Below are 24480 nucleotides of genomic sequence, written 5' to 3' on the forward strand. Positions count from 1 at the left end.
GTTCTTGTAACATAGAAAGTACTTGGTTTCACCATCTCAGGAGCAACAGTGCACACAAACTACTTCAAATTGTTGAGCCTGACTGTGTGTGTACTCATCCCATATCTGAAGGCTGCCAAATTCTAGATGCCATCTTTCCTGGGAACTAACCAATGCTCTCTGGCATGATTTTAACTTCCCCTTATGTCTGTATTTGAAATATATATATATATATGTGTAGTCCCTAAATGAATATAGTGGTTAAAAAGCTATGGATTACAACCCACAAAACATATTTTCTTAAGTTTCATAATGCCTAATGGAAAACAAATATTAGAGCTACCAAAACATTGCTGTACATGCTGAAGGAGAAATCCCCTTCTGAGTTTCTCTTGACCCCCTTCCTCCTCTTGCCTTTACTTTGCTAAAAATCTGTGGAAATAATCTGTTCATTGCTACACATACATTTTCCTGATAGGGCAGGATGCTTGTATGGTGGGAACCACAAGGTACTGTCATTATATCCCCTGCCCTACCCATACCACCTGCTGGGTGCTCTAGGAAAAGATGAGGAGCAGACTCAGACTGGGAAGGTGTTTGCTGGGATGGAGCAAATTTTCCCTCCATCGACAAGCTGCCAAGCTTGCTTGCAGTTCTTTGCTGCCCAACCTGGGTAGCACTGAATTAGGGAGCTAATTCAGCTAACAACTGCTAGCTTGAACACAGCACAAAATTAGGGGTTTGATTACAAAGGACTTGTGTTTAGTAGTGTTCTTAACCTCAGGGGCTCAGTCTTAAGCCAGGGCTTTCTGAACTTGGCTCAAACTATATAAGTTTTGAAATTTCAGAAGGAAGGAACTTGAGATGTGTTTATTTGCCTTCTTTCATCTGTTACTTGCACATTTGCTTCTTCCATGTGATTGTACCGTTGTGAAAGTTAAGAACTTAAGAAGAAAATGTGAGATTTCTGTAACCTTTTAATTCCTCTATCAAACCTCTTAAGAAATTATCAAGTGCTGCCAAGGTTCATGACATGGCTGAAGAACTTAATAATACCTTTTATAATTGCCTAATGCCCCAAGTGTAGAAGAAGAAAAATAATCAGTTGTAGAATAATGTGCAATCACACATACTGGCTCACATTTTGAGAAACTTTTCATGTTAACTTAGGTGCTTATGCAAGCTCAGTTCTGGTAAGTGGAAATTATAAGATGAAATGGTCAGCACTTCTGATCTGAACCACACCTTCCCACCCCCAACCCCTCTTGCCATTAGTTTTTCAGTAGTTTGTTGATACTAGTGCACTTTCCATTTAGGAAGTGGAAAATAACTTCCATACTAGCTGCCTCTTTTGATTGCCGTGGCTATTGGGGATCATCTATTCATATTTCGGAGTTGGATTTTTTTTCCATTTTGTGTGTAATAAAACAGCTTTGTATATGCATGCATACCCTAAGATATATATTTTTATTCAGCTAAGAAAGTTGTAGTTACTAATGTGGGAAGTTTCTGTGGTTTTCTGATATATAACCTTATACAAACCAGAAAGAACTTGCCTTTCTTGTTTCAAAATGAGTTGAAGCATGGCTCCTAGGTACTTTCCAAATGAGAATATCATAACATCTCATGTAGCTAGCCAATACAAATCTCACTCAGTACCAGCTGTTGTTACCCTGTCAAGTACATCTTATGAAACCAAAGGCCATATCTGCCACGCACTTGTATAAGGTTTTGGATATTTCAAGAAAAATGAGGATTGATGTGACAGTTATAAATAAAAGTATGACCACAGCTTAACATTGTTTACTTTTCTTGAGCTTCGGAGCATATGTTGCTTGTGTGGGATATAGAAACTTTCCATCAAGCGAAGCCCAGCCTTATAACAATCCTAATCTATTTCCATGGAACAACAGAAGGAAATAACCCTTTCAGTTAAGGCTGTCTGTACTACAAAACAAAAAGTGTGTGGCCAGCAATGATGAATAAATTGTGAAAAGCTGTTGTATCTAAACTCAGCAGTTGCTTTGCATGAGATGTGAGTCCAGAATGATCCTAGTGATGCTTGTGCTCTGGACAAGGCTTTGATAAATGAAAAGTATGCTAATTCTTTATGTGCTGAGGTGTTCTGTGCTATCTGAATTATTTCCTTGGTAGGCTTCAGTTCTTAAAACGCTTCTACTCGCTGTGTTGCCAATAAGAGCCAAAAGAACATGTCAGTACTGTGGCTGCAGCCCTACAGTTTTCTCATAAATCTATAATAGCTATAACAGGATCTTTGTAATCTTTCCATGCTTGGAGGACGTTTCGGCTCTGGACTCATATTGGTGGCCATACTGTGAAAGACAGCACGTGTGTTAGAGTACTCTTGCCTTTAAGACACAATGGTTAGCATACAAAATTCTTCATAAAATGGAGCTCCAGGCATCCAGGTGATGGCAGGGCCCCTCCAAGCGCTAGAGCAGCCCAGAGGCGGGAGAACACAACCGTTTTTGAAGCCACCTGTGTTGTTCTGTGATCTGTGCTTTGTCCCTCAGAGGCACAGTAGTTTGTATCCCAAATTTTTAAGACATTACTGCAATGTCTTCTTAGCTGGTCTTACTAAGTGTTCTGCATCTTTGATCACTCCTTCACTATTGCTTCCTTTTTCCACCCTCTTTCCATACGTGAAATATTTCTTAATTTACTCAACCTTGATAGAAGAGCAAAATTTGACATTGTCTTCATGGATCATTGAAGCTTGGAGATATTTGTTTGGAGCAGGAAGGCACTGGGAGTGTCCCTATTTTATTGGAGTTTAATATGCTTGTCCCTTCACATTTTTTTCTTCTCTCCCCTGTTGTGTGGCATAAAGAAATTAAGAGCAGAGAAGAGTAGCTATTGGAAGCCAGAAAAGATTGGAAGAAGAGAGAGCAAAGAAAAGAAAAGGGAAAATAAAATAACAGTTAAACACAGAAAGAAAGCTTAGTTATGGGATGATAGGGGAAAAAGGAATACTTTTTCTCAGATAAACCAAAGCTTAAATCCCAATGAGATGAGAGGTATTACTCATTTGTTTGGACATCTGATGGGTGATGGATCTCTATGCTCTAACAGAGAGAGAGCTCTACTTTGCTAGGTATGGTATAAAGAAGCAAACTAGTTTAGCCCTAACTGCTAGTAGTTTGTGTAGGCAAAATACACATGAGAGAGGGGAAAGCAGTATTGTTAATTTAGCAGCAGGGTGCAGAGAAGCTAATTTCAGCAAACAGTATGCATTCTCTGCTGGTACAATGTAGAGAAGTCAGAGGTGATGTTCCAGTAGATTTTTGTAGTTATCTGTATGTAGACCTTGTGGTATCTGACTGTGAACTACTCTGTTCTGTTTTCTCTGTACCATTTTACATGGACTTTGGTTTTTTCCTCAGTTCAGGTGACTTGCAGGACTCACATCACTACGTCACTGTTTACTGTTCAGCTGTAGACTTAACGCTGGGCCAGAGTGTACCTGACCTTTGCCCAGGATTACCAGGGACATCAAGACCACAGCCTCTCCTCTTTCTATGTTTTGAAATTAAAGGATGGTGGGCTTTTGGTGATGGGAAAAGAGTGAAGAGGTTTGCATAAATGTGGAGTCACAGGGCTGAACTAGGTCCCAAGAAAATAATCTAAACAGCTTGTCCTGAAACGGAGCTGGCTAGGACTTGATCACTTCTTACAGCATTTAGCATCTTCATACAAACATGTATATTCTTCATCATATTGCTATATATGATGAAGATAACTTATTTAACGAGCAACACGGATGCTCTCTCTCTCCCCCCTGACCCTATATGATATATAATATCACACACACACATTCTGTTCAAGTGCATTTCTTTGTCAGAAATCTTTTCCCACTGTTTTTGGTCTTCGGTATTGACATGTGTAATTCTGCTGGCCACGGATGAGGAAAACAGAATTTCTTTCCTCTTGGCGTTATCCTTCTGCGCAATTGAAGACTCTTTACCTTGGCTCCTTTCAATTTTCTTTGTTTTGATTAAATAAGTAATTCATGCTCTCTCTGCTCTTAAGTTATATTGTGATTTGTCTATGTCTTTCTGGACTGCAGCAACAAAATTTGACCAAAATGCTTCTGTTGACATCCAGTTATAGAATCACAGAATCACCAAGATTGGAAATGATTTCTGTCCAGACCAGCTGTTCACCTGTCACCTGTATTTGCCACTAAACCATGTCCTTCAGTGCAGTTGTTATGGTGGGTACAGCAGAAGGCTTTCCTTGCAGACCTCTGTTGCTGTCTGTGCGTTCTTTTTGTCAAGGATTCCATATTGTGCACTGCAGATTCTAGCTGTCATTCTCAGAGCTTCTGTCTAGCTGTGAGAGTGGAGATGGAGTGGTTGATAAAAGGTGGGAAATTTGGTTGTGAGGCTAGAAATGGGATCGTGGAATGGGAGGAAGGATAACAATTACTCAGTTACTTGGAGGAAAACTATTGGACTTAAGAGTGCAAAAATATTTCAGTGGATTCATTAAATAAATAATAAAAAAAAAAGACAAAACTTGGAAGTCTTTATACGTATGTTTTCCGTGGTCACTAAATCTGATGCCAGAAGGATTTCAGCAATAAATGTGCTGCAGTCTAGCTTGAGTGTAAATGATATAACCTGACTGAGACTAGGAGATAGCCAACAGAGTCTGTTTTTGTTGTATGTACAAGACAGTACTATTATTGGTATTAGCATTAAAAGTATGAATGTTAACATTTCCTTGGTTGAGTGCCTGAATGCTGTCACTTTATAGCCCAAGTAGTTCGACCTTTCGTACCCTTTGTTCAAAAAAATTTCCGCTGAAATAATTTTTATATAAAGTGCTAGAGAAACTCACTTCGTTTTCTTTGTGCATATCTTCTTTTGAACAGTAGTATCATTTTCCTTAATTTTTTTTTTGTCTCACATTCGGAATGTCAGAGTTAACTGCTGCATTGTGGTCTTGGGTGGGTATGTGTTCAGAATGGGATGTTCTTGGCTGTTAGTTTGTGTTCTGAAAAGAGAAAGCTTCCTCACTCATTGAAACAATTTGTCTTTCAGATTAGGCACAAAAATTGTAGGTCTTTGTAGTGGGCTAAAAGCCTGCAAAATCTCACCACTGTATTTTTTCCAGTAATCCAAAGATTGTTTGCTCAGCTGCTTCTGTTCAGTGTAGCACTTAATTTAAGTACTTCAAAAAAGAGAGGTGGCTAAAGCAAGGAATATATGTATATTTATTGAAATTCACATATATTACTTGTTTGAAACCTCTTTCCATGTTCACGTTATTTATTTTGTGCGTGCATGTGTGTGTGAGGAGTTTGTTTGATGCATGAACACTCTGGGAAGAAATGTCAGCAGTTTTTGTGACTGAATCAGCAGAAGTTGTTGGAAAATGGACAGAAGTGTAGCAACTGCTGTGCCGAACGCTGCAGTTCACGTCGTAGTGTCTGATCCTGATTAGGGGCCTTAAGCTCATACTGACAGGCACAATCCCATTGTTTATGAATCTGTCTCTAATTACTTTCTTACGGAGATACATGCAAGCATGAGCACACCGTAGTTCATTCTGACATTTCCTCGTTAGCCTTCAGGGAGCTCTCCTGAAATCTGCTGCCCACTCATTGTCTTCCATCACAACGAAGGTTCCCAGCTTGGTAGGGACCAGTGGTGGTCCTACACCTGGAGGCAGCAGAAGGAACACAAGGGAAAGCTCCTCAACAGACCCACCTCCGTGGAGGAAGGTGTGGGTTGAGACTTGCTGCCTCTTTGACTCCTGCCTTTCAGATGGGGAGAAAACCCAATTGGTAATGCAGGAATCTGGGAGCCTTAATTTCTCTACTGATACTTCACTTTGGGCTATTTTGAGCCAAAATTTCTGCTTTTACCTTTGAAGAAGTATACTGCTCTGAAAGCTCACACAAGGTCTCGTTGTCCGTAGCTAAGGGGTGTTGGCTGTAGCACTGACCTGTTACTATGCCTTGCAATGCCTGCACGTTGGTGAGTACATTCTTCTGTTTTGTGATCAGTGCTGAACTTCAAGAGTTACACAGTTCTCAGAGATGCTGAGTAACTACTGATTCTCTTTTATTTTGTTGTAAATAATTCAAAAAGATGCTTATACAAAGCTGTGGGTGCCCTGCTGCATAATTAACGCTACAACAAAACCACAGCAGCATTAAAATAAATTAGTTGAAAAGGAGCTCTGCCTGCCTGCCACCTACAGAGAAAACTCTGCCCTACCTTTTTAATGTACTGTATATGTATCTCTACGTCTCTCCAGGAGCAGTTTAAAGCGAATAACATGACTGAAGGCCTTGTGTTGATGTTTGAGAAGGGATAGAAAGAATAGGAACAAAGATGGCATTTTCCTCGAGAGTTCAGAGGCCATTTGGAAAGGACTAGTGGATGTGAGGTGAGATTGAGGCTTTGATCGAAGTAAGATGAGATCTGCATCCATCAGTTTCAATAAAGGCTCCACGTGCAAGTAGGAGGTGGGATGCAGTAAGATAAGGTGGGTATTGGGTGTCAACTTGGCAAGTTAACACAACCATCCTTTTCAGCGTTGTCTGCAAAAGAACCTAAGATGAACTCCAGACTATACCTTGATTGTGAACTTTTTGGGATTTGTGTACTAAGTACTTTCAATGCAGAATTAGAAAGTTAGCAATGATTCCTTTGCATAGTGATCTTTTTTGAAGTAAAGAGCCCTGTATCTAGACGAAGGCATTAAACAGAAGAAAGCATTCTGCTTTAAGTCTGTATTTTGCATATAGATGTCATCTGAAACTTTTTAGCCCAATATGAGTTAACATGAATATTTACGTACTTTTCATTTGAAAATAGAATTTTGATCTGTTTATTTGAATATGCAAGTATTCTGCCCTGTTCTGTTTTTGTTTTCCAGATAGTCAGCAGGCAACTTTAAGGCTTTGTTATTTCATGCCCTTCTTGCAGTAATTTCAGTTCTTCTTGAGTGCTGATACTTGGTTCTATCTTAACTGATACTGAAGTTTCTTAGAAAGCTTTTACAGCCATATTCACTGTCAGAAACTGCTCAGCTCATTTCTTTTAGTTTGTTTTTTAAATCCCATTCTTAGCATCTTATCAAAGCATTTCCTAAATCATTTCACATCTTATGGTTTCAGCTAGGAAACTGGTGATGTTTCCATCCTTGGCTGAACATCTCAGTGCTGTAGTCTGCAGCACTGTGGTGGTGCTGGGACCTGGTGAGCAGCTGATCTGAGGACATTGGGAGTGTTAATAGTCAGCTCTCCTGAACCTTGCTGAGCACAAAGCTCAGTGAAACTGCCCAGGTCATGCATCTATGTCCAGACCCCCTGTGAAGGCTGTGTTGTCACATGTCAATGAATACCTGTTATTGGTCACTTGAAGCATTTTCGTGTTAGCAGCCTACTGGCCTATTTTCTTCCAGCTGAGCTTCAAGGCTTATTCTTCCAGAGCTGAAGAGATAACGTGCCCATCTTAGCTGTGTGCTGATGCTGCTGATAAGACAGTGTTGCTTTTTGGTGAATCTTTTTCCTTTACCTTTGTGCTCAGGGGGAGCCCAAACTTCCCTTCCTCATCTTCATAGAAGAGGAAGGCACCTCGTGGTAGTTTGTGCAGCAGGATACTGCTGTGCTATAAGAGAACCTTTTGTACACCTTCTTACAAGACCCTGAAAGATTCTTGGCCTTGGCAGGGATGAGCATAACAGAAGTCCTTCATGGAGAACCAGCATCAGCATGGGGCGAGCAGCCACTCTATTGTCATCTCCCATGAAGTAACTGAAAAGATGTGTAATAAATATTCTTGACTTTAATCCGCTCTGCAGAATGCCTCATGACAGACAGCCTTGCTTAGGGGGCTATATCTTCGGGATTCTGTTGAGTCATGCAGCTGATTATTTAAATGTAAATAATAATTGACACACTTGAAAATCTGAATTTCATTAGGTGAGGGTTTTAGATGTATACATACGAATTCTTTTTTACATAGCACACTGTAACGTGCTTATTAGTTATGACAAAGATTTCCTCCCCCCCTCCTCAGGCTCAGAGATGGCAGATAATAATAAGCAACCAGACGGGGTTATACAACAGGGGAATATTTTAATCATCTTTGTCTGGGAGGAGACAGGCCAATGTGAGTTAGCTCTTAGACAATCTACGTTACTGATACCTTGCTTCAACAGATTGACAGCATCTCAGAAAAGAAAATAAGTGTTTGCTATTCCTGTCATAGACTTCTTTCAATCACTGCGACAGATGTTCCAAGCATGTTGTTCCTCTGTTAGGTTTCTCTAGTAGTAAAAATACTGTGGTTTAAATATAGTTGAAAGTCGTTGAGATACTTTGAGCATGGTTCAAAATTGCATTATACCTGGTTTAAATCGTAATGTAATCAGACAGAACCACTGGATAGAGGGGATCTGATCCACATCTATAAATAACTAAAATGCAGATGGCAAAGGGACAAGGCAGGACTACTCCTGGCAGTGTATGGCAATAGGACGAGGGGAAATGGTCACAAACTGAAGCATAGGAAGTTCCACACAAATGTGTGTGGGAACTTCTTCACAGTGCAGTGATGGAGCACTGGCACAGCTGCACAGAGAGGTGGTGGAGTCTCCTCTGGAGACATTCAAGACCCACCTGGATACCTACCTGTGCAACCTGGGTTAGGGAGCTGCTTTGACAGGGGGTTGGACTCCATGATCTCTAGTGGTCCCTTCCAACCCCTACAATTATGTGATTGACTATGCAAGATTTTTTTCAAAACCAGGTAAAACTTTTTATTCAGTCATATTTACAGCAGTTACAACAAAGTGCCGTATTTTTCTACCATGTCTTGCTATCTGACTTAGGACGAAGACTACGTAGCACACTGAGTTCTTATTTCCAGGATTTGTTATTTAGAAATGGAAAATGGAAAAAATACTTAGTTAATTAGCTCTTCCTTCCTGTATCTGCAGTGTTGTTGCTTGTGACTGCTGTATGTTACGCATCAGAAATGCACAAATTTTGTTTCAGTTTTCAATGAAAACAGAATTTAGAATTTGGCAGTAGTTAAAGTAACTAAGATGAGATTGATAACCAACATGTATATGAAAGATAACTATGTAAACTCAGAAGGTGAAAGGACTGTGGCCCTAGCCACCCCTGTTCTCCCTGTCAGTGAGTTGCAGTTACAGCTCCTCTCTGTCATCTCTCCTGCTTGTATACCACAGGAAACCACTGGGACAGCTAACAAGATGGTGCAGGCAGAATTATTTTGGACAAGTAGATGGTAAACAGCACCTCCTCTTTATTATCCACCTTACTTTCACCTCACTATCCACCTCACTCCAGAGAAAAAAAAAATTTCTCTGAAAGAGTGGTCAGGCACTGGAATGGCCTGCCTAGGGAGGTGGTTGAGGCACCGTCCTTAGCGCTGTTCAAGAAGCGTTTAGATGAGGTGCTAAGGGATTTGGTTTAGTAGTTCAGTGGGTAGGGACAATGATAAGAGGATGGTTGGACCAGATGATCTTGTAGGTCCTTTCCAACCTAATGTATCTATGAACCTATGAACCACTTACTGTCTGTATGGGAACTGCTGAATCACGGCCCGAACCACTGATTGGTCACCTGAGGTGAGCACCAAGTCAGCCCTGGGGGCACAGGTGAAGGTGATATACCTGTGTGAGTGGAAGGGGCCTGGCTCCACTTCTCCCAAACCCCATTTAAGGGCTGACCACCACCAGGGAAGGATCTCTTCTTGGAGATCCCTCCCACGTGGAGTCCCCTGCAAGCCTTGTCATCCTAAAGGTGAGCCATCTTCTCTTTTGTATTATTTGTATACTGTCTATATAGACCTACTTAAAACATACCATCATCTATACTATTTCTTTGTGGAGTACCATCCTTGGGAGTTATTTACCCCACACTGTCTGAATGACTGCTTGATATTCATGAGACCCACACTCGGAGACTACCACCTCCCTGTTGCTGCTGCTGCTGGCTCTGCCTGGAATTGCGTTACAGAGCTCTTCCATTACCTCTGGCTTCCCCTGTGATTTCTGCTGCAGTTCTAGTCAATGGCATTGATCAGGGAAACTCTTGTTTGGCTGCTGGCTCTCTGCAGGCTTTCTGCTCTCTCTTCATGACATCCTGTTATCAGAACACGTGTACAGATTAAATTGCTAAATTGCAGTGTCTTGGATGAGGCACTCATTCGTTTCAAAAAGCAATGAGTAGATCAACAGTGGGACACAGTTCAAGGTTTATTTCATCACCTGGACTTTCACTCTGGTGGAAGAGGTGGGGTTTTCAACTTTAGAAAATGGAGACAGTCACTTCGTAATCTGTTTTTGCTTCATTACTACTGGTTAATTTTGCAATAGGCCATGACATTACTCCAAGAAGGAGGTAGAGAAATAGAAGTGCTGTGGTCCCTTGTGCCTAATGACTGAAAACAGTTGGCATCCTTGGTGTTGTGCCCCTTCCTGGGGAAGGGGAGAAAATCTTGCATGGTAATCTCCATGAAATTGTGTGAATTTGGTGGCATTAGAACGAGTGTCGTGATGGTTCTGCTTCTGAGTGAAAACTCAGTTGAGCATCCAGTTTTCTGCCTTCACAGGAGAAAGCAGGGCCATTTGGGCCCCACTGTGATCTCATATAAGGGGTCATTTTTATGGGTGCTTTTTTTTTAATTATTATTTTTTTCCTAGGCTTATCTTACAAACTTAGATCAGTGTGAATGATCTCTTTTTTTGTTAATTTTGAGGGAGGTTTTTGCACAGCAGTGATCACAGAATTGTAGGGTTTCAGAAGGAAACTCTGGAGACCATCTAGTCCGACCCCCCTGCTAAAGCAGATTCCCTACAGCAGGTTGTACAGGAAAGTGCCTAGGTGGGTTTTGAATATCTCCAGAGAAGGAGACTCAACAACCTCCCTGGGCAGCCTGTTCCAGTGCTCTGTCAGCCTCACAGTAACAAAGTTCTTCCTCAGGATTGTATGGAACTTCCTGTGCTGTAGTTTTTGCCTCAGAGCAATGGCTGTAGCTATTTACTCATTTATTTCTTCATGCTACTGGTGTTGATTTAATGCCTGTATGTAAACTGTGAGAACAGCGAGAAAAACTTGGAACATCTAACTTCTGTCCCTTTTTGTATTACTCTTCTGATTTAGCAGCAGTCTTGTCACATTTGTCCCAGGAGGTTCTTTTTGAAATAGGCTGCACCTTTTCTTTGCAGGGTGGTGGTGGCCTTGTCTTAAATGTTTTTATGAAAGAAAATTATTTATGCAAGATCATTAACCAACTTTTTTGGGCTTTACTATCCAGTTTGAAGTGCTTAGAGAGAAGTATGATGGGACAGTGACAGCATTAGGATTTCAGATTAATTTATTTTGTCCAGCTCCTATGCCTGACTGCAGGACCACAGTGAAACCTTTATTTCCTGAAAGGTAAATAGTTTGCTTAGGGACAGATGCCTGTGATTCTTCCTCAGTTTTTTGACGCTACCCATTTATGACAGCAAGGTTTGTAGGAAGATAATGGAGCCTTTAGCTTGGGATTGAGCTGTGCTAATTACTGTAGGTGAGGAGAAGAGGTATTGCACTTGGATATAGCTAACAGGAATGGAAGACACCTTGATCCTAACCATAACCTTCTGGCAGGGTGCTTTACCATCTGCCTCAAGGCCTGCAGTAGATCAGTCTGCCTCCCACAAGCTCTCCTACCAAGGCTATCTCCCCAAAAGGGACAAAGGAACAGAAGCTTTGCATACAAATGTTTGCCTTCAGAACTTTCCATTATAGAACTCATCCAAAGCTGAGTCTAAAACTCATGCAAACCATTTCCCAAACTCCCTTTCTGTGCATGTATAAAGAACATAAGTAAAGCTTAGTATGTGGTCACAATATTAAAAAATGACAGCAAGGAGAGACAAAAACATGGATTCACTATTTAGTAAGGTCTCTTCCTCCAACAGAAGATACAATTTATTTGTAGGAAATCAGCAGCTGAGAGCCCCGGTAGAGTGTTGTGAAAGAGAAACTGACACAGTTGCAGCCGTTTTACCTCACTGCTGAGCGTTAAGGAGCTGCAATGTTTGTATGTAAGGTATGGAACTTGTTCCCTATGCTATTTGTCAAAAGTTTTGGGGGCATCAAGGTGGGTGTCACTTGTGCAACAGGCAACCTAGGCCCGTGCCTGTAACCTCATCTGAACTGAGAAACAGCTATCTGCAGCCATTAACGGCAGAAATACGTTCCGGCTGCAGCATTTTAAAGTTGGCTTTGGAAGGGATCATCAGTGGATAAAGAACATGCATGTATAGCTCTGTGTGATCCCTCCTGGCTTGCAGCTGTGCATTGAGGGAACCGTGGGGCTTGTCTTGTTGTGGGCAGCAGGCTTCCTCCTTGTGGAAGGTACTCGTTGGTAGGGGTGTGTGGGCAGCGTGCAGCCTGTTGGTCTTAGGGGGAAAAAAAAAAAAAGACAAAACGTGAGGTTGGGTTTTATCCTCTTAACGGAAAGTGAAACTTGGGTGTTAAAATTAAATGTGAGCAGTTCGGTTGGCTCACGGGGCAAAAAACGTACGCCCTTAGTCAAGGCAGCGTTTGAGGACTGCTGTTTGAGAACGCTGTACACGGGCGTACGGGCTGCCCTGAATAGCAGTGGGTTTAAGAACACGCTTAAGTGTTTTCCTGAAGGAAGACATAAGTCTCTTGGCAAGCGCTGCGTTACTGCTGCGTGCACCTTCCTCGTAAATCCCGCTACCCGCGGCACGCTTCCGTCCCTTTCATCTCCTGACCTATATAGCCAGGCATATCGATTTTAACACTCCTTGGCTGGCTCCCGAAGGCTCGAGCCGCAACCTGAGCGGGGCACAACCGTGGGGGCAGCGGCCCGGGGCCTCTTCGGCGGCGGCGCTTCCTGCGCCCTCCTCTTGCGTAAGAGGCGGGCCCGGCCGCGCCGCACCGCGGTTGCCATGGCGCAGTGGCGGGGGAGGGCCCGGGGATCGCGGCCGGCCCGCGGCCTCCCTGCCGCCTCCGTGGCCGCCGAGCCCGGAGCAGGCGGCGGCCCCGCGGCTTCGGCGGCGCGGGGAGCGCCTCAGGAACGGGCGCGCCGAGCCAGGCGCTAAGTGCCGCGCCGCGAACCGCGCACCGGCATCGCGTGCGGAGGTCCCGCGCGGGGCAGCACCAGCATGCACGGACGGCATGACGGAAGGACACGGCAGCGCCTGCTCCGGTGAGTCCGCGCTGGGGACTGGACGGCTCCCAGCTCGCCCCGGAGCGGGCGGTTCCTCGGCGTGCTGCCGGCCGGGCTGCAACTTGGGAAAAGGTGATGTCTGGAAGTGAGCAGAAGTGCTGCGCTGCGGAGCGCTCCGCTGTGAAAAGGAGTCTGAGGAGAGCGGCCCCTGCCCCGCTTCCTAGCGCTGTCCTGCTGCGTTGCGAGAAAACAAACGCGTGTAGCGGGGAAAACACAAGTGGATTGAACTTGCTGAAGCTGTTTTCCAGCAGAGGGGTGAGAAACGCGTTAGGATGTGAGAGTGCTACTGGGAAATGAGCTTGCATTACACCCACGGAGCGTTTGCTGTACGCTACTTACAACCCTGTTGTTTTTGTTGTCTGCAATTAATTGAGTAATTTCTTCCATGACTGAAACTGCGGGCTGAGCGTGTTTGCTCTGAGACAGCCCTCCAGAGCGGGCAGCCTTGGGCTTACCGCATTAATGAGCTCTTGTGCGGTGCTCTGGGGATGGATTCCTGAAAGGTGTCGGTGGGGGTTAATTCCCTATTACATAAAGAGCCAATAACAGCGTCTGGCTGTGCTGGAGCAGCTCAAAAATAGTTATTAGCTCCTAAGCTATTACTAGGGCAAAAAGCTCTGTTGGTGTGCATGAGCAAAGGCACTTTGCTTGTTGCAAACATTGCTTGTAGGAAAAAGACAAAAAAAAAAAAAAAAACAAGTGAAAACACAGTATATAAATAGGGAAAGCCTGACCTCAGTCTGTAACACAGCTTTAGCACTCGATTTTACAGCCGGGACAGTGTCTTTACTTCCCTGGGGGGTAGGGAGGTGGGGGAGGGGGAAGCAAAATCCCCACAAACCTATTTTCAGGAAGTTGAGTGTTGTATGAAGATGTTTCAAAACAGTGTTGTTGTTTCCATCAGCAAAGCATTGCTTGTGTGCTGCAGATGTGTGTGCAGCCATCCAACAGTGAAGTCAGAGCTTGCAGGCGCATCCAGCTGAGTAACATCGCTCCAATATAGAAGCACACAAGCAGCAGAGTGAAGCCCAACCTTGCATTTATTGCAGCAGTGTTATGCAAGAGTTCAGCAGGCTTCGGTCCATGCAAGAAGAGCGAGGAGAGAAATGCACTGGAAACTGAAGTGATGTGACAGGGAAGCGGGGTGCTTCAGCCCCAGGGCTGTACCAGGGAGTATGGATTGCTCCTGATCAGTGCTGTTCAAAGCTTCAGAGCAGAAAGAAGCTAGCTCATGTGGTCTCGTGGGTGAAACAGGCCTGCTACCTGTTGAAGGAGCCTGCAGAACCAATGCTGGCATTTACATGCTTTTGGCTGGCTGCAGAACAGCATACAGCTGTTCTTTTTGGGTGCTGGAGATAATCCTTTGGCTGCATCTCTGTGAGAAAGCAGCTTTGTGTTTAACTCAGCTTTTTCATTTTTCTGCTCATTAGTATTGGCAACTACTTTCTGAGAGATAAAGTAACTCACATTTTAGTTGTTTCAGCTTTAGGGATTTAACATATTTGTTTTAAAAGACATCATTACCCCACATCACAGCAGCTATTTATTTAGGCTTGTAAGGCAAATGTGTGTTTGCATTAACCTTTCTTTCCCTTGCCTCCCTTGACCTCAAAGCAGTTCAGACTGAAACTCAATAAGTTAATCACAGTTACCTTGGCAAAACTAAAAGCAAATGAAGATGGATGAAGCTTGAATATTATTTTGGATAGGCTGGGCTGAAGGAATCAGTCACTGCTGTTTTGACAGCTACCTTTACAGTGTAGGGTTTCACCATGTACTTCCTCTGTGAAGGAAGTGACACATGCCCTGTCACCTGCTTTCCGCTTGGAGCCCATCTGAAGCTCTCTGGGATTGACAGGGTCTTCAGCACAGTTGCATAGATGTGCAAATGCCAGAACAGCATGGCCATGATATGTAGCCAGTGTCAGTGTGTGTCGGGATCTTCATCTTGGTGTACATATGCTTGTCACAGGTAATTAAATGTTTGTGTACTACTTACAAATGGCAGACGTTGTGTACAGTCAATATGATTATACAGGAGTTCATGATGTTTTAAATTAGGAAGAGTTTTTTCTCCTGTGTCTGTTATGTATTATGATTTGATTATTAATCCAGGCAGTGCTGGTGTTGCTGGAGATGACAGATGACAGGACACAGTATGATGTAGAGTCAGCTATTAATATCAGCTCATCCGTTCCTGGCTCAGATTGTGAAAAGACATTGAGAAGGCGCCTGCAGTACAACAGTGGGATTTATTTTGAGGGAAAAGCCCCAAGAAAACCAAAACTCAGGTCTTTCCATTAATATATTTGGAAATCTTTTTGTAATGTCAAATCTGATGGCGTAAGTTCGTGAGGCATGTTTTACCAAATATGAACTACAAGCTTGCTTTCATCTAGGAAGTGGGTTACTACAGGGAGGCTGAGAAGCTGGGAGAAGTAAGTCTTTTGGACTTAATCTTTTACAGCATCATTCTGCTAACTGAACTGGTGGAGGTTGGGCTTTAAAGCAGTGTACTCACTTCTTTTGGTGTGATCCAGGTGTCCGTTTGAGACTCTTTGTAGGCGTACCATGCTTTTTAGATCTTGACTCCCTGGGTCCTGTGTATTAAATGAATGGTCACAAACCAGCTTATGCTGAGCGCAGTATGATTTGATTCCAGTTGAACATGCTTTTGTGTATGAGGTCTTTATTGCCACTGTGAGTTAAAATGCTGCTTTTAAATTACTTCATAATTAAGTTTTATCTTTAAAGATCACTCTCAAAAAGATTGAAATAGGCTATAACCACGCCTGGAAGTTATGAGTGTGATCATCAGGAGCGTCTGGACGTTGAGTTGGATGATTGCTGTTTTAACTGGTGTGAGTTTTACTGTTGTAAAACCTTGGGAAAATTAGTTAAAGCCCATCACTAGGACTTTGAAGATCCTCAACTGTCTTAAGATTTTTGATCATGGAAGTAATTGTTGCAGGTCTGAAGTAGAGACTGTTTTCTAACTGCACTAATTCTATGCTGTTCATGCCATAATTAGCTTATTCATGAGATGCACGCAGAAGTCAGGCGTTTTTGCAGAAAAGCTTTTGGCAGCTTACTGTGCCTGAGTCTGGTTTGAAACAGTTTAGTAGAGTCTGACTTGTAGAATGCCCCTTGTTGAAAATCAGGCTGTTTTAGAACTGTGATTGCTCACCTTAACTCACTGTCTGCTTTGGAAACCAGTGGCCAAACTGTTTTGCAAGCACTGTCAGAGTTTTTAAGGGCAAGAGGATTTCATGCAGTCACTTTAAGTACTATAGCTATATGTGATGAAATAGTAACTACTCAAGCTTCATTTAAATCATAGTGCGCTAAATGAGAAGATGCTAAGGAGGGCATATAATGAGTTAACTTGTGAGAATGTTCTGTGTGAGTGCTTGGCAATAAGCTGTCTAAATATCTCTATGAGACTTCATCTCTGCAGCAAATGTGTTCCTTAGAAACATCCAATAACTCATCATTACAATAAATCATGGCAGCATGGAAATGCTGTTTCGAGCTGAGATGCATGGGAAGACTGAGGTTGGCGCCAGCACTGAGCCCTCCTGTTCCAAGGCAAGTTCCTCAACTCTGAGACCAGGATTTTCCCTCCATAAATATTCCCTGCGCACCTCCTCAGCCTCATCCTGCGTGTTCTCTTCACTTCTCTCACTGAACTGCACAAAAGCAAGTGTCCCCTTCCCTGCTGTCCGTCTAACAGCGAGTGTTGTGCTGCTGGTAGGCATACTGCTACCTGTTTTCATTGCTCCATTCCTGGACGCTTTCCAACACAGCCAAGTCCTTGCTTTCATCTACGCCCTGGGATTCCAGAGGAGCTGTGAAGAAGCAAACCTTTGTGTGAGATTTGGCTGCTTTACAGAGTCGCTTGCCACAGGGGAATGGAAGTAATAACAAGGGAGTTCCCACAGATGGATGGATATTGTGGGGCTGTGCCAGGAAGTTTGGTTTCCTAATAAAACTGCGAGATGAAGTTTTCATTCTATTAAAATCATTTGGAGCTTTGCAGCTGGCCCAAGAATGGTCTGAATTTCAGTGGAGGAGCACAGTTAACAATTTTTTGATACTTCGGATTCCCTCTGCTCTGGAGGTACTCCAATTCTGAGCATGGGATCACTGTTCCTGGTCCTCTGGTGACATGTTGGTGGAAGAGCGGTGTCTGGGAGAGAGTTAGGGGAGGGATATCTGCTTCACCTCATTTATTCTGTGCAGCGTAGGGTTACCTGCAGACAGACAACTGACACATACATTCAACAAAGAAATAGCTCGGAATTTCAGTATCTTTCATCAAGTTTGTAGGCTTGCAGTGCATATGGTGCTGTTTGTGCAAAAAGCAAAACATAGCCCTTTTAAACCACTTAAAACAGAAGTGTTTTTAGAATGAATCTTTTGAACATTATTATATATGTTAGTTGAATTGAATGAACAATGCATGTTAAATCCAGACTTGGTAAGCATGTGCCAAACAGTTCCCTGTTGGTATGTCAGATGATTGGAATAGTAAATCACAGAGTTGTAAGGGTTGGAAGGGAGCTTTAGAGATCATCGAATCCAACCCCCCTGCCAAAGCAGCTCCCTAGCCCAGGTTGCACAGGTAGGTGTCCACATGGGTCTGGAACGTCTCCAGAGAAGACTTCACCACCTCTCTGTGCAGCTGTGCCACTGCTCCATCACTGCACTGAAGAAGTTCCCACACACGTTTGTGTGGAACTTCCTATGCTTCAGTTTGTGGCCATTTCCCCCTCATCCTATCACCACATGCTCATGAGAATCTATATCTGCTGTTAGAATACACTGAAATTAGATTCAAGAATCGCTGGTGACATAACAAAAACACCTTTCTAAAAGTAATTCTTTACAACTTTTGAGATATCAATTTTCATGTTTAAGAAGAAAAAACAATTTGCCACGCTTCTGCAATTTGAGATGAAAATACAGTATTTAATTATTATAAACTTCAAACACTTCGACTTGAGCTTCACTTCTTAAAGTCTGCATGGCTTTTCTTCACATAAGTTAATCAAATGAGTGAAACAATGCTTTGGGTGATACATTTCTTTTTCTTCAGTTGGGAAATGATGAAACTGTCCGTTCTCTAAAAATACTTAATAATGCAAAATTTCAGATGCCAACACATTCTACAAGTAGCTTACATTTTGGTAACGTGCTTTTAGACAGAACAAGTTTCTTGGTAGATTTCCTCTAAACAGCATCTTTCTGTCAGGATAACAGCCTACAGCGTTCCTGGGGAGGCAGGGCATCAGCCCATGCCATTTCCTAAGCTATAGAAAATTGGCCACCTACTACAGCCCTGTATTGCTAGCAGTGCCCTCTGGTAATATTCATGTAGGAGAAAGAGCCAGTAGATCACTAAATAAAATTTAAATTCATTTAGAGTTTTGGAACAGCATAATCATTGAGTATTGACTCCTGTGTTTGTAGTACTCAGTTACAGGATGTGCATGTACCTTAACAGTGTGCTTACCAACCATAATGTGCTTCAATTTATTTTGCTATGATTTTATGGATATGCATTACATGATTTGGAGATAATGTGCCATATAATGCATTTTACTCCAGTACTAACATATCTATCTGACCTTTTTGAAACTGAGTTCTTATGTAAGAATCTTAAAGGACAGTATATGGTTTGATATGCCTCTTCTATTTCTTGTTACGCAGGATTTGCGGTGCAATACTTAAAGCTCCTTTGATAATACACCACAGAAATTCTTATTGCCATCGACAAGGTATTCCCAAAATGTGTTTATTAGTGCATTTTACTGCAGCCTTCTGTGTTTTTCTGGCATTAAGCTTTACTGTTATACAGTTTGGTTTCAAGTTTTACTTTTAAAATGTAAATCAGACACAATAAATTTATAAAGCAAAATTTTTTAAATGTAATGTGGCCAGCCATCTCAAATCTGGACAGGAAATAATATATTGCCAATACAATTCTACTTTGCTTTGCCTGGTGTTGTTGAATGGTGCAATAAGGGGTTACAGTTTCCCTTTGTGTGTCTTCAGCCTCCGGTAGTATAGCAAGAATCTAATGAGTTAGTTATTTTTTTATTTTTGTTTTCCTGTAGATCTTAGGTTCAACAGCATTGAAGATAAACACAGCATGTTCATTTTTAATGCGTATATTGGTCACGTAGATCAAAACAAGAACAGCTTTTTGGAGGTTGCATCTTTAAATTCTGATGACTTCATGTTTATTCTTCTTTATATAAAAATCTCTGATGGCTCTCAGACAACTGAATGTTTGAAGTGATGCCAAAGACGAAATAGATATTTGTCTATGCCTCTTCAACCTGCTGGTCTCACTGGTGTCTTGGAAGCTAAGAGGAGCCCTGCAGCAGCCCTGGCTGCAGTTGGTGATGGACAGCGTGCCACAGGGCTAGAAAGAAGGAAAGAGGTAGACATAATTAAAATATCAGGATGTGCTTTGCTGCTAATGCCTGAACAGTCGGTTATGTTTGCTTTTAGCCTGTGTAGAAACCTCTTAGTCTCTATTTCTCCTCTGCTGTTCTCTAAGCTCTCAAATAGTCTGATGGCTGCTCTTGGTTCTTCATGGACATGAAGTCATTACTCAATGCTTTCTTCTGCTGCAAAGCATGGAATAGCTGAGGAGTACTGCAAGGAGCACGCTGTGATTTAGTGATGTACTGTGTCTGGCTTTCTCCTGGCACAGCGCTGTATTGTGCCTGACCTGCTGGCTGTGACAGCTTCGAGGTGAAGTCAAGAAACCTTACAATACTTCTAAAGATAGGATGTTTATAAAAATTACCTTTGGGTAAAGATGACTTAAAGTAGTGTTCTGGAGGAAAGAATGAACGGTACCTCAGCCACAATGATTTTTGTCATGCTATGTAGGACCTTGAGCACAGGTATGCATTTCAGGAATCTGGAATGCTTAAGAAATACAGTAACTATTTTAATGGTATATTTAATTTAAACTTATTGGGAGAAGGGCTCACTTGTTTCCTCCTGCCTCTTTTGTAGCGTCTGGTATGGTGCTTAATAAACAGCGTCTTGATGCTTAGTTTTTTTTTGCATGGCCTTCTTCAGTAGGGAGAATGTATTTCAAGGAAGCTGTGGGAACTATGCATCCTTGTAGTAAGGCGCTTGAGGCCTGTGTATAGGTGCCTCACTGATTGGATTTCCTGGTTGGCTATTTAAATGCAGGATGCAATTGCTTCATTGATACATCTTGCTACAGTTGAATATTTTTTGTTGTCTTGGCTGCTGCTGCCTCCCCTACACAATGTCCCATTGGCTTTTCATGGGCAAATACTCCTTTAATTGTTGGTATCCTGCCCTTTGCCACTTTCTTTCTCTTGTAAAATGAGTTAAAGGCTTTCTTTCAACATGGCTGCGGGTCAGAAAGCTGGTGCTGTTTTCTTCTCTGTGAAATGGCAGGCAGGGCATTTGTTTTGGGTGGTGAGGCTTGCTGACATAGCTCACTGTCTTTTATGGCGTCCAGAAGAATGTTCCATCAAAACTTGATGACCTGCTGTAGGAGGAAGAAGGTGCTCTGGTGAAAATGGAGGAGGTTTCTGTAAATGTCAAGGTCTCTTGCAAGTCTGGAGCTTGGCCTGTGTTCCTATATGCACAGAGAGAAGCACTGCCAGTAAGCTAATTTTCACATTTCTGGGGTACTGAGGGTCTTGGTTACACCACGTTCAGAGCACTCTGTAGCACTGCTTACAGACCTATGTTTGAAAATCGTATTTTTTTAAATAAAAAAAAAAGTGCCTCGGAGTGCTTTGGGTGTGTTGGGTAATTGTGTACTCAAGAAATGAAGTTACATAAGTGAAGACACTCCTGTAACCCTAGCCTGGCAGGAAGATGCAGCAGAAAACTCACTCATCGCCAAAGAACTCCGCTAGGTTGGAAGGGGGGGAAGTTCCAGCACTTGCGTAGTGTTTCGTCAAAGATTGCTGTTGTCCTTGGCATCTCTGCTTGGCTTTGGAGGAGTCCCGGTTTTTAGCTTGGGGCGCTGCTCCTTCTCACTGGAGTTGCAAATTTCCATCTCCTTCCCCAAGGCAGAAAGGGAGAGGTGGGCATTTTCTGCAGCTCAGCGCTGAACTCCTGCTGCCAGGACCCAGGTAAGGTCCTTCTGGAGGCTGGGTGGTAGTTAGAAATGGAATTCCAGGCAGCAGCTCTGGCTGCCTTCCCGGTGCTGCCTGTAGAGACGGGACGGACAAAGTTTAGGGGCAGCGCCTGGGACAGCACTGTGTATCAGTTCCCCAGGCAGAAAGGATGACCTGCAGAAATCCTGAGTAGAGGACAGTAGTGTCCAGCTCTAAACTACACTCCTACCAGTGCAGTTTAGAGGGGCTCTAAACGAAGGAAGGGTTTGGGGGAAGAAGATAAATATTTTCCAGTCTTTTCTGCGTTAACAAGTAAGAATATTTTCAGTTATCGTGGTTTATGAAACATATGAACAGAGCCTGACTGTTTGCTTATGTTGCTTGTGCTACATATGGCAGATTTAAATGAATATGGAACTGTTTCATGTGTTTCTTGTATTTATTTCAAATGTAATTTGCTTTGACTGTGAAAACACTTCATGAGTTAAGTTTGGGATGTGCAATGGAACAGCAAAGATATTTAATACTTTGCTTAATTTAGAAAAATGACCTTTCAGAGAAAAACACTGCTTGTCAGAAATATACTGATGAATTATTTTCTTACGATGCCAGTGTGTTAGCTGACTTTTGAGAACAACCTTGCAGATAATGTCTTATTTTTATCTTAGATCTGTCTGATTGTAGTGTCTCTCACAAATCAAGTCACTTTATGGCTATAGATACAAGCAAGATTTGGAAACCAAAAAAAATCCCAAAGAAAACCCAACAACAAACAGACCATCTAGGGCCCTTTGATCATCATTTGCTTAGAGGGAAGTTAAAACACTGAGACCAGTTCCTCTTCACACCCCTCTGTTCCAGTTCCCACAAACCAGCCTTGCAGTGCTCTCTGGAAATAGCATACTCTTCCTCTTCTTTTAAATGGCCTTAATAAAAACTATGTTGTATGTATATTATCTGTTTCCACAGACAAAGGCAATGATTTTCAATCTGCGAAGACCTGCGGGAAATTTTGAAGGAACTTCAGGACTTCTAGGGTTCTGACTGCTTTAACTGATAGGCTGAACAGCTGGGCTGAGCTCAATGGGATGAGGTTCAATAAGGCCAAGTGCCGGGTCCTGCACTTTGGCCACAATAACCCCATGCAATGCTATAGGCTTGGGGCAGAGTGCCTTGAAGAATGTAGAGAGGAAAAGGATGTGGGAGTGTTGGTTGATGCTCGGCTTAACATGAGCCGGCAGTGTGCCCAGGTGGCCAAGAAGGCCAACAGCATCCTGGCCTGTATTAGAAATAGTGTAGCCAGCAGGAGCGGGGAGGTGATCATCCCCCTGTACTCAGCTCTGGTACGGCCGCACCTCGAGTACTGTGTTCAGTTTTGGGCCCCTCACTACAAGAAGGACATTGAGGCCCTGGAGCGTGTTCAGAGAAGGGCAACAAAACTGGTGAGGGGCCTGGAGCACAAGTCTTATGAGGAGCGGCTGAGGGAGCTGGGATTGTTTAGTCTGGAGAAGAGGAGGCTCAGAGGAGACCTTATTGCACTCTACCACTTCCTGAAGGGGGGTTGTGGTGAGGAGGGGGTGGGCCTCTTCTCCCAGGTAACTAATGACAGGATGAGAGGGAATGGCCACAAGTTGTGCCAGGGAAGATTTAGATTAAACCTGAGGAAACATTTTTTTCTCTGAAAGAGTGGTCAGGCACTGGAATGGCCTGCCTAGGGAGGTGGTTGAGGCACCATCCCTAGCGCTGTTCAAGAAGCATTTAGATGAGGTGCTAAGGGATTTGATTTAGTAGTTCAGTGGGTAGGGATGGTGATAGGAGGATGGTTGGACTAGATGATCTTGTAGGTCCTTTCCAACCTAGTCTATCTATGAATCTATGAAACTGTTTTACGTTTGGTAGCTAGTCTTGCTCAGTAAGGAGTCAGCAACTTCAGTGTCTTCAAAAGTGAGAGATTAAACTTTTGACAAAAACAGACAAATGTTTAACTTTCTGGTCCTTGAGAACTATTTTCTTCCTGTTAATTCTGCATCATTAAAAATGTGTGCATCCCTACATGTATACAGAGGAAGAGATGGCAGTTTCTTTTGCAGCCTGTTGAGCCTTGTTTCGCTTTTAGTATTAGTTTGAGTCAGAACAATCTCCAGAACATACAGATAACACACTCCTACAAGTCAGGGGATGAGCTAACATATGTTGTATTTTTTCCTGTATATTGGTGTTTGGAAGCACCGTTGTGCCAATTATTTCAGTGTCTCGCTTTGCAGGCTACCGCTGGTTTGCCTGGTGTGGTCCCTTGAGTGCTGCTCAAATGGGCAGGGCTGGGTGGCAGAATACGAGTTTGTGTTTCTCCATGCCATCCACTGCCCGCGGGGCTCCCAGCAGATTGCAGAGCCAGCTTAGCACAGGCAGTCTCGTGAGTGGGTTCATACAGACTAAAATATTGCAGATCTCTCGTAAGCCTGCCAGTAGAGACAGAAAAGTCACTGCTGAAAACAGGAAAGGTGTTTTTCTGTTTGTTTGTTTGTTTTTTGCTTGAATCAGTGGGCTTTGAGTCACTATGAGTTATATTTTGATGGTTATGGTCAATTCACTCCAATGCAGATGCAGTTGAGCGTTTTGGGTAATACTGAGCGAGCATACTCCTAATCTTGCTACGGCAAACTTACTGTAAATCTGCAGTGACCTCTTTTTGGGTGGTAGTTTCTCAGAATAGCTTTAGTTGTTGTTGGACTAGTGGCAAGTCTAAACTGTATTGCATGCATGTAATGTTATTTCATCTGAAGCAAAACAAAGGATTTCAGTTTCTAAGGCAGCCAGAATCATTTTTAACTCTTTCCTTGTTTCTTTAAAGTAAAACAAGACTGATTTATCTGTATTGTAACAGTGACCTAGGCAAAATGTTTCTGAGGGAGAGTAGCAGTGCTTCAGAAAGCAGCTTTGCAAGAAACAGCTGTAGACTGTGAGTGTTCTATTTTCTGGTTTACTGCTGCTTTTTTTTATCTTTCCATGCTATGCAATTAGAAGCTGGCTGGTGTTCTGAAAATCACATTTGATCTCTGTCGAGAACACAGTCTGTTTGCTTTTACCAGGATCTGTTGACCCTGGTAATAGTATTATTA

The 24480-nt window shown here is 42.8% G+C and overlaps 1 protein-coding gene across 6 annotated transcripts in view; it reads left to right on the forward strand.

Moving 5' to 3' along the window:
* Positions 1-24480, forward strand: part of HIVEP1 (HIVEP zinc finger 1) — a 118973-nt gene that overhangs the window by 25488 nt on the left and 69005 nt on the right. The window contains exon 1 of one of the 6 annotated variants that reach the window (XM_065752298.1): positions 13106-13214. The exons of the other annotated variants lie outside the window; for them this stretch is intronic. Within the exon in view, the coding sequence (XP_065608370.1) occupies positions 13184-13214 (31 nt within the window). The 5' untranslated portion in view covers positions 13106-13183. Of the gene's footprint in view, positions 1-13105; positions 13215-24480 lie in introns of those variants that run through there. 6 annotated transcript variants of the gene reach the window in all.

This window comes from Cyrtonyx montezumae, unplaced genomic scaffold, assembly GCF_038088225.1.
Source record: "Cyrtonyx montezumae isolate F1298 unplaced genomic scaffold, pur_monq_1.0 scaffold_8, whole genome shotgun sequence".
Taxonomy (NCBI): Eukaryota; Metazoa; Chordata; class Aves; order Galliformes; family Odontophoridae; genus Cyrtonyx; species Cyrtonyx montezumae.